The sequence below is a fragment of the Nestor notabilis genome, unplaced genomic scaffold (genome assembly GCF_000696875.1).
Source record: "Nestor notabilis isolate BGI_N333 unplaced genomic scaffold, ASM69687v1 scaffold8759, whole genome shotgun sequence".
NCBI lineage: Eukaryota > Metazoa > Chordata > Aves > Psittaciformes > Psittacidae > Nestor > Nestor notabilis.
In genome coordinates, this window is record NW_009943235.1 from 75,912 (window position 1) to 87,046 (window position 11,135).

General features: G+C 41.0%; 1 protein-coding gene across 1 annotated transcript in view; it reads right to left on the minus strand.

Annotated features, from left to right (window-relative positions):
- Positions 1 to 11,135, minus strand: part of LOC104411417 (phosphatidylinositol 3,4,5-trisphosphate-dependent Rac exchanger 1 protein-like) — a gene marked incomplete at its 5' end in the record, with an annotated part of 83,911 nt that overhangs the window by 66,359 nt on the left and 6,417 nt on the right. Inside the window, 2 exon segments of the mRNA XM_010021829.1 lie at positions 4,020 to 4,121; positions 7,255 to 7,359. Of these exon segments, the coding sequence (XP_010020131.1) occupies positions 4,020 to 4,121; positions 7,255 to 7,359 (207 nt within the window).

Genomic DNA, 11,135 nt, shown 5'->3' on the forward strand with positions numbered 1-11,135 from the left:
ACTTTCAAACACAGACAAATCTGAATCACTTTGTTCATACGATGTTTACCAAACGTAACTGCTTAACCATACTAAAATACCTACACTATAACAAGGTCATATCAAAGTTACTACAAAAACCTAGATGTTCACAAACTCTTGCTAAAAACAAAGTAAAACAGAAAAGTAGGATAGCTCTGGCCTATGACTTTTCTCATCAGTTGGAATATAGTAGTTTCTGTTTGCCCTGGGAATTAGATAAAATAAGATCCAATCCCCATGAATACAGACCAGCTATTTCAGGAGCAATAACTGCAGTTCAGTAGCAAAGGGAGAGCAAACACTTAATTTGAGGGCTGTGTTATTTTTAAATCTACTTTTTTCTGGCTTGGAGAGTTGCATTTTCCTGGTCAGCGCTAACAGAATTAGCCTGGATTTTCCCTTGGCTGTTCTCATGTCTGAAACATTTGTGTCCACTCTGGTAATTTCGTGCTAGCAAGTGTCAAACAAGTCTTAAATGGTAGACAATTTATTCACTATGAATTCATTACCTTTCAGAATCAGCATTAACTACACTTTCTAACCATCATGGATAGTTTCCGAGCTGAACAACCCCTTGTACTGGCATAATCTCACTGACTGAGGCAGATGTGTTGCCTAACCAAAATGAAATTCCCCTCAGCTTTCTCTTAAAGCTTTTATTTCCTGTCCAGGAAATTCTCAAGTAGTAAACATTGTGATTTATATCAGCATGTATACAAAAAGAAATCCACAGAAAGATGGAATGCAAGATCATGAGATGCCTCGTCACAGCTCCTCCTATTGGCTCCCTTCATGCTGTTTGTTCAACAAGTACACAGGGGTCTGGGTCAGCTGCACCAGAGCCAAACACCCATGTACCCACCCCAGAAAGCAGGCACAATGTTGGTGTCAGAGGACAAATTTATCTTTATTCTACCCCACTGTGGCTTGAAAGCAAGAAACACTGACTCAGTCTCAGCCTCACTGGTCTTGGCTTTGGCCTTCAAAGAAGAGAGGGTTGTGCCACCAGGTCTTTTGACATTTACAGCTGTACGTGCGTGAGAAAGTGGAAACCACCAATTTATTTGCACAGGCCAATATTTGATCCTCAGAGCCCAATGACTTCAGCTGCCACTGAACCTGGAAAGATTGGAATTATGGTTTAGAACTATTTATTTTGTTCTAGTCTTTTGTTTACTACCTCCTTGCAAAGCAAATGCCTGAAGAAAAGCAAGATAAACTGGTCCATCTGTAGCTCTTCCAATCCCTGGTACAGAACCCCAGACTTGCCAAAACACCTACCCTAGAATAGTACAGAGGAATAGGAAAACTTAAGCTGAAGCATACCAAAACATAATTGTATTGATTATGCTACTACCTTGTAATCAAAGGTGTGCCTTTCTTCTAAGTGTGCTTCTGCAGCCAGCATCCTCATGGCACTTGAGTAAAAGCCCTGGTATTTCAGACAATTTATAGCATTGACAGGTTTTCCCATTCAAATATTTTTCAGAGCTTTTACAACAGAACAGAGATTTTAACTTGCAAGTCAAGTTTCTGTCAGTAGATAAAAGTCTAGATGATCCAAATTGATAGAAGTCTACAAATCACAATCATGCTTTCTGAAAAGTTTAGAAATTAAGCAGGTCTAATTAGCAATGGGTGATTCAGTCACAAAGTCAGACTAAAAACAGAAAAAGAAGAGGCACTGAGGCACGGGAGAAATATAGGGAGCTCTCCAAGACATCCATGTGCGTGGCTTACAGCTGAGACCCCCAAACTGTGCTTGAGAGATGAGTGGTGGTCCACAAACTGAGTGGTCAGATCTGTCAAATGAAACCACACTGACCTCAGAGCTGCTTCAAGCTTAACAAGGATACAGAACAAAATGTAATAAAAATGGAGCACTAACAGTGATCTTCTGGTCCAAAAGGTTTGGAAAATACTGGGATAAAACTGGTTAAAGATCACTTTTAGATAAGCATAGCAAGAGCACATCAGATACTGACCACTCTAACTGGATTAAGGTATCTTCAGCATGGAATAAATAGATGAAGAAACCTGGTCTCCAGACTCCGTACTCCTTAGTGACGCCCTTCATACAAAGGGTCACCATGACAGGAAATCTGAAGAAGATTAACTCTTCATCTTTTAGTAACAGCACAAATGTAGACAGTGATTCAAAATTAAGAACCCAGCCACTATTTCCTCTGGTTGAAGTTTCTAGGAAAACAGAAAAGGCAATAAGGAATCAAAACAATCTCCGATTTTCAGTCTTGAACACACAGCTAGATAATAGCCACAGAACACACCACAGAGTGAAAACAAGAAAACATAATCACTATCAGAACACTTGGTCAGGAATGTACATTCTAGGGTCCCACATCCCCTGGTCTGTTTACAGTATCAGATGCCATAGGAACTCCTCTTCTGTGCACATGGATGTTGCTCACAGTCATCACACAAAGCCACAGACTGAACAGGCACCAAATTCTCCCTACGCTATCCCCAAATAAACACAATGGACTTAAACTGGGGCATCATTAGGTTTTCAATTATCTCTACAGAACCAGTTCTCTCTGAAGATAAATCCAAGCTGAAGCCAGTTGTGTGCTTTCCTGATCTAGGCATCCTTTACCCTATCTTGACTATCATCAATACTGTGGAAGAAATGTTTGTAGCTGTCTCACACATTAGTTTCTCCTGACAAGTGCCTAAACTGCGTGTACTTTTGTTTGTTCCAGCTGTAAGTGGAATCATGGATAGATGGACTGGACTGATAAACTGGCTGTATACACATAAATCCCAGTAGCTGCATCCGTAAGGAATGGTGCATGAATGCCTACTCTGAGATGGGTTTGTGCACAGCTGCATAGACAACAGAATGATTCCACCGGTAAGAAAGAATTTGAAAATTTGACTCCGAAAGCTCCAACTGATTAGAAAGAAATTATTTCAATGTTTATCAGATGGAACAAACAATTTTAAATGGAACAACAGATCGGTATTGAGTTAACCAGCTTGTACCTATGAAAACCTTTAATCATGCTGAATGTAGGGACACAGCACTGCAACAGCTTTAAGTGACATACAGGTGATTGATATGGTCAGTCTGTGACCAAGAACACCAACTCACCAGAGAATTCTTACTTTCTTCCACAACTCAGGAAGGGACATTTCATTCACAATTTCTTCTTATATTTTTTATTAATTAATTTTCTTTTAGTAAATGTAATGTTACTGATTGAGAAAAAGACTGCCATCACTGAAGACTGATGGCCGCTAGCCACAGAAGAGCTACACGGCCACCAGTGATGCAAGCTCTCCCAGAAACTGCTTTCCCCTTTTCCCCTCTCTCCCCATCCCCACCAGGCGTGTGACCCAGCCCTGACCTGGAGGGATGAGAGGGAAGTTGGCTCTTCTTAGGTCTTTTATTCTTTAGCTCCTATGGCAAGAATATTCGTAAGGCAGCCAATTAGTGCCAACTGCAGCAGTCATTTCTGCAATGACACCTATCCACTGGGAACTCCTCTGAGACAACCAACCACTTTTCAAACAAGCCTCCAAACAGCTGTCAGATGATACAGGATTTTGATCATTACTGACCTGAACACACTCAAACTAAAGACCTCATGATGAAAGATGTATCCCATTTAGAGTCCCCAGAGCCATCCAGTCCCTCAGAACACTGATACTATATTTTCTGAACACAGCTTTTCAGGAAGTGGCTAAAACAGCACTCAAGCCTTAGTAAACATCTGAACAGAACTGAAATCAAAAGGCATTAGTTATTCAGTAGTTGCCATGCCTGGTCTAGCCACACCATTATGAGATTTAGCAGTCTGTCAGCATCAGGCAGCGTTTTGACTGTACACATAAAAAGGCGTTTTCTTCGGAGAGTATCCAACTTTTCCAAGTGCAAGCCAGGAAGGTAATAGTGACAACAAAAGCCAAGGCTACAAAAATGCAGAATCACTCCAAGAATAAAACAACCATCTGGAGAAATACTTTCTTTGGTTTACCTTAAGCAGAAGTGGATATTTGCAAATTCTCTGAATTGGAGTCAGCAGATATCCCTCTAGTGGAATGTCTGTCGTCTTCCTGCCTCCCAAAAGCATGCAACCCTGTAATCATAAAGGGAAACAAGTGTTACCTCAGACACAAAGCTTTCAGATGCTCTTTAACATGATTTTGTATTCCTATAACACATACTACGGTCAGAAAACATTGCCACACCTAAGATATAGGAAATGGGACTTCATTCACCATTGAAATACAAAAGAATACAGCCTACCCCAACAACTGATAGGACTATTGTCTTCATTCACTATCAGGTTTGCAGTGTTGGTCCAGAAAACTCTTGAAGGCTAATATAAAGCTTACTACCTAGTAAACACATCATTAACTCCAGTCCAACCCTTATGTCTGAAGGAAATTGAAGTGGAATTGAAATAATTGAGTCATCTTCATCACATCCACCAATTCTCTGGCTAAACATTATGTCTCATCACAGCTGGACAAACAGCATGGGTGCACTGGCTGGGTAACCAGCACACACGGAGCTCTTAACCAGTCTCAGCACAGGCGGCTGCTTGCCCAGCAAAAAAAGCTACAGGACATGCAGGCAAAGCTACCTGGTAGGCAGCAGGAGCAAGAGGCAATGAAATTTAAGGAAATCAGGTTTCATTAATTCTGATCATCATTAAAAAATAATATTAGTAATTGGGTTTCAGCATTAGTTTTGTGAAGCTGTGGCTTCCAAACAAAAAGGTGAAGGGCATTTCTCTACCTAGAAAAATAACTACTCTCCAAGTGTTGGTTAAACACAGTAAAGAAGGAGACAAGCATCAGACTAATAAACCAAAGAAATCCAAGTCCAAACAGATTTTAGGTTGAGGAACAGAAGCAGCAACTGATCAACCCCTGCACGAGTTCACACAAGTTTGGAGGGGCCCTGCATTCCACATGAATAATTTCACAGATAAATCTGTGCACACTACCTCAAACAAGTGGTGCTCAACTCACTATGGAAACTTTTTTATCAGGATAGGCATGGAAGAGGAGTGTAAGAATTGGCATAGGAAAAAGAAATCTACAGACCTTGACCTGTCCTTATTTCATTACAATAATCTGTATTCTCTATGTGATAAACCAATACTGACCTCCTGTAAGCTTTTCTACACTTCCCTGAATATTCTGGTTTTGGCTTCTGCCAAAGACAGGTAGTGAACTCAATTGGACTTCAAATCTGTTTCAGATAAACTAGTCTACATGCCTATGTTTGACTGTGAATCTGGACAACTTTGCTCCAAAAATCACCCCAGTTGCAAACCTGTCCTGTCATCAGAAGCCGAAGTTTAAATTCAGTTCAGCCAAGATATGCTTGCTTTGGGGCATCACTGATAATGTTTTCCCCTGTGAAAAGCACAGTGTGGCTCAGACACACTCTGAAATTTAGGAGGTTTTTGGCTGTAGTTCAACGATCCTGCTCTTCAAGGAATGTTCACAGACATTATACATAAATCTCATTAGTCCTAACTGGTATTTTTACAGACAATTGTCTGTAAAATAACCCTTCCCCAGGCTGTTCTAGATCTGTGGCGTTGGCTACCAGCTCACAATGCTCCTTGTCCAATTTTCCAAGTCTTGAGTGATTCAGTCCTTGCCATCTCTTCTTTCAGCCCTCTCTCTAGCTCTGGGCTCAAAACTGCCCTTTAACACTTACTGATTTTTCAAACATATTCCCACATTCTGTATTTCTGCAGCTATGAAGGGGCAACCAGGCCAAATCTATCCTCACAAGCAAAGCTTTGTATTTTAATGCAGCTTTCTCTGCATGGTGGCATTATAGCATTGGCTCTAGGAGGCATTGGAGAAGAAACGGGAGGCCTGGTACAGCAGCCACAGCAAAGTAGGCACTTCAGTGTAGCCTCTCCTCCCATATTTACTGCTATTTTAAGAGTCTCTTGGATTCAGGTACTGCAGCAAGCCACAGCAGACAGTGTGACATCTTTTATGTGCCTCGTAATCAGTTTGCCAGCTGCTGGTAACAGACAGGAGTCTTTTGCTAATCCAGTAGCAGTGGAGAACACTAAATATTGGTAAGGATGGTGTTTACATGCACTTTTGTCTCTCCTCTTTCTCACTGGTTTCCCCTCAACAGAAACACCCAGAAGAACTCAAGAACAAAGGTCACTTGGTGACTCAAACTAATGGTTTAGCAAGATTCATTAAGACTCAGTCACAACAGAGATTCTGACTACCCAAAAGCATAAGTGCTTGTCCCTGCTGCTCCCTCCAAGACCTGTACTTTGTGGCTAAAAGAATGCTCTGGCTCTGCTTGTGACAGACATTTATGAAGAAGTTCTCTTTTGCTGTACTATATTGGGAAATTTAGCTGAAAGGGAAAAAGAGGGAAGAGCAAAGGGAAGAGCAGGTCCTTTTCAGAAAGACAGCCTTCCTATTAGTTCATAGCATTTTCTAAGGAAAAAAGCTAATGTGTTGACTTAGTCCCTCACCTACATGGCAACCCCATTCCAAATGCTATGTGCCCATGTCCAGGAAAGCAAGATATCCCAAAAAAATCAAGCAGAGGTGGGGTGAAGGCTAGGAGAAACATGCAAGAAAGAAAATTAAGGAATGAATGTTGGGTAGAAGGCACTATCTATTGATTGTTTTTTCTCCCACCCAGCCTCTATAAGAGGCATTTGAAAGCTGCGTGCCACAGTCCCTCCCAGAGTTGATACTAATACATCAAAGGTTGGACAGGGAGTTAGGTCATATTTGATACAAACAGCAATGACGCAGTGAAAGCAATTCATCCAGAGTACATTTCTTGCCCATAACTGGACTCCTGGGGAAAAGGGTGTCAGAAGCAGGCCACATTTTTCTGGTGGGTCTGCAGATGGTGAACTGGTCAGAGAACTGAGCAGGGAATCACATCCACTGGGAACTAGTCACAGCACTGTTGCTGACTTACTGCATTATTCCTTTCACAATCTTTGCTCAGTTTTTCTGTTGCTTCTTACAAAATAAATAAATAAAAACCCATTTCCACTTAAATCCCTCATACCAGAGCTGTGCTTAGTTCTGTGCTTCAACTCATCAGTGATTTCAATACCCATCCATCCCCAGTACTACATACCTGGAATGAGTAATGTCTGCTAAATGCCCAGCATTCCTGGGATACCAAAGGGTTATTATGAGTACAGTGCAAAGTCACATCAGTAAGTCAAGAGTGCTAGACAAGGTGCTTACCAAGAGGAATGTTCTCACTGTTGGGATCTTGTTCAATTCCATCAGCAGTCTGAGTGCTTTCTCGTGGTTGCTACAGTACTCCTCATACACAAAGAATTTGTCTTTCTGCAAGGAAAAACAGAGCAACTTATTGACTCAGACAGAACTGAAGTGACTATTTTATCACAGTCCAATACCAAATTCTTTACAAAAAAGGTGTGCACACAGAGTGGCATTAGAGTTGCAGTTTACATCAAGTGCGTGATACTGCTCTAAATGTGAATAATGTATACAGGTGTTCCACTAATTCCTGGCTTACTCTAAGTTAACATCAGCTTTCTGAGCACAGAGACTTCCAGGACTTTTCCTCTTAATGCATCACTGAAATAATATCATCTTTGTTGAAAGAAGGGATTTTGCTATCTCAGGGATTCTTGCACGTGTGTCAGGATATTCCAGCAGATTAGGTAGGAGCAGAGTAAAGCCAGGAGCAAAGGGGCTGACATTTCTGAATTGTGCTGCCTAGTCCTGCAGGAGGAAGAAACAGAGGTGGCTGAGAAGAACAAAGATCTGGAAGCAGCTTAGAGATCTGCAAGGGAACTGTATCACAAAGCAAGCAGCTGGAAATCCCCTGCCTATCAAGGACCGAGGGGGAACCCCAGGGAGTTGGCTGGTTCACCCTGTGCCCTGAAACAAGCAGCAGGTTTCATTAGTTCAATGCAACACTAAACAGTGGCTCGGCTGTCCATAACAGTTTCCCTAAATGAAAGGATTTCATCAAATACACACAGAATAACCAACATATTACAGAAATTAAAGGAAGGGAAAGGTAGCTTCACAACTAGTTTGAGGTACTTGCATTGGCAGATGTCATGCAAATCAGCATATGCAGCAGAATGAAATCCCCTGTTAAGAAACAAGGGCCAGCTGGCAGCACCAAGTTCTGCTTTACTGCTCTCCAGAATCAAAGACAGTGCAACTTCTTCTATCTAAAAAGACCAGAGATGCTCTACCCATTGCAAACATCAGATATCTGGAAACACTGAAATGATTCACAAAAGCAGCAGTAACAACCATCTCCATGCCTGAGTGGATCAGGCAAGGAGTGAGTTGATCCTTTCAAAGCTGTTGAAGCAGCAGCTATGTTACAAGATTCCAGTAATACATTCACTGGAATAAAAGGGGGGACAAGAGACAGAAGCCAAAAAGACCCATCTTTTATTGGGTGCTTCTCACAATAATAGTTTTTTTCCTGGTTCAGGTCAGCTCCTATGTCACAACACAGAGGTGCCATGCAGAAGTACTCAGACATCCTAATTCACATATCAGAAGTAATTTAGATGCATTAGCGTGGCCCTCTGCCAGGGGTAATATGCAAGGCATCTCAGGGCAACATGCCATGTAGACAATGCCCTCCAGAGTTGCTGTGGCATTCACATCATTAATTTTCTCTTTAGGATCCTGGCCTGAAAACATTCCATCTGAATCTTTTCATCTCCCCTGAACTAGGAAGTTAATTTTTCTTAATTTTGATTGGACTCTTATCACTCTTCAGAGCCTCGTCTGTTAGTTGAGGGTATCTGCAGCATCTAGGTACTTTTAAGACAGCTCAAAGTGATCCAAACAAAAAACTACTGCCAACTGGAGGAGTTAAATAACATGAATCCATGGGACTACAGCTGCACTCGCTGGGCATTCCCTTCATTATTGTCACATGGAAGAGAAATTGTGTTTTAACATTAGTTTATGAGAATCTGACATTCTGGTCAGACATTCAATGGCTAGGCAGACATCCTCAGAGACTGTAAAATGCTTCTGGGTTTGGTTTATCACTAATCTGATGATTTTTATTTTCCCCTTCTTGTACTTCCAAAGGAAGAATTGAGAATAAATAGATGAATGTCCAAACACAACAATGGTACAAAGCAAATAAAACAACAGCCACGAAGAGTATGGTGCAAAGAGCTGGAATACAGATGTTCAAGACTTTTATCCTTCATCTACAGCTGTTCATATTAGTACTGGAGTTTAATACTGGGAAGCTGAAAAGAAACAAAGGCTTCTGACCACCAGATGCAGGAAAAGGCAGGGCTGGGTCCATAGCACAATAGAAAAGAGGCAATTGGGAGGCATGGGATTGTTTTCAACCATATCAACTGAAGAATTACAGAATGAATAGACAGATACACAAGTTTATCCTACATTTCTTCCTCTCACCTCCTCTCAACTCCCTGGATGCACACAAGCAGCATGCTTGAAACTAAAAATAGTAACCATTAACACTACAGCATCCGTTACATCAATGCACACAAAATGTCATTGCTCAGGTTTCTGACTGCAGCTTTGAGTGCCTGAGTTTTGGGAGGTTATATTTAGATCACGACAAAATCTCTTTGCTAAAGCTCAAGTCAGTACAATAATTATACACACACCAGAGTGCTTTCATCAAGTCTTTTCCAGCTGTCCTTCATGCATGAGACCCACAAATATGAGAACTATGCTTTAAATTACTCAGTGTCTGAAGTGTTTAATTTCCTCTCTGGGTGACATTCAGTCCTGGACTCTCCCATGCCCTGGTGAGGAAATTATCAGTTACGTAATTACAGATGTTAGCCCAGGAATTCAGAACCTGCAGTTATTCTATATTAAAGTCCAATTATGGTCAGAAATGTGACCACATAAAAATGCACCTTCTTACTCAGCAAATCTGCTGGATATATAGTTAGTCCTTCTGATTTTGGTGACAGAAATAAGCCTATACTGCTCTTAGTTTGGTTAAAATAAATCTTTAACCAATAGTTTATTCGCCAAATATGTTATTTTGGGTCTATTAGAACTGCCCACAAATTAGCGCAAATTTGAAAACAGTTTTGACTAGAAAAAGCAAGTAAGACGTTTCGAAAATTGTAACAATTTTATTTGGACACGTTTTTAACAAAGCATTTTCTTGTTTCAAAGCAGGCTGGAAACAGTTCTGTCAACATGAAAAACCTAAACAAAACAGAGATATAATTCTCAACAGAACAAGATCCCTGACGACTTAGACAGTAAAACTGATCACTCGTGCAACGCTGCTCCTAAAAATGGGAAGAAAACGTGTCCCTGGAACAAGTTTCTACCTCTTATGCCACCAAACCTCCTGCAATATGGCAATATTAGAAATGAAGCATATGTCTATTCCCTGCCCTTCTGCTCTTCAGACAGTCATACGTTTTCATGACCTGCACAAAAGAGCCTGAGCTGATGAGGTGTGATTATTCCAAGCTCAGTGTATAGTCTCTCTTTGATGTTACAGACTTTTCTCCATGCCATTTTGTTTAAGGCTGCAGATTTGATTTTGGATGAATGAAGTATGTTCTTTACCGTCTGTTATGGTCATACTGAACTCTAACACCAAAAGAAATCCTAGCATCCCACATCAGACAATGAACTCATGATCATCTGATCAAATGGAATACATTATGGCAAACAATGTCTGAAGTAAAACAATTTTTCACAACTAAATATGAGAGTAAGTGCATTTCATCATCTGTTAAAATACTTCACGGAGTCAATGTGCAGGGATTATTCTTTCAGAACGCTTACAAAATCTGCCTACTTGCTTCAGGTGTTACTTACCCAAAATGAAAGGCCAAAGAAATAGGTTACCAATATGTCCCTGGGTAAGCTGGCTACCAACATGCAGCTCTTCAGGCATGGTACAGGAGTGCTTCACTACAGAACCCCTTACTATGACAGAGCATAAATCCCACCTCCCTTCTCAAATAACCACAGTGAAGTTTGTCTTCTAAAACCTATGCACAATATGCCTGCAAGGACAGATTATTTCCTCTCCTCCTGATAATCTTCTGTTCACTGTTCATTACTCAGACCTGAAAGACCACAATGCTCCTAATGGCATT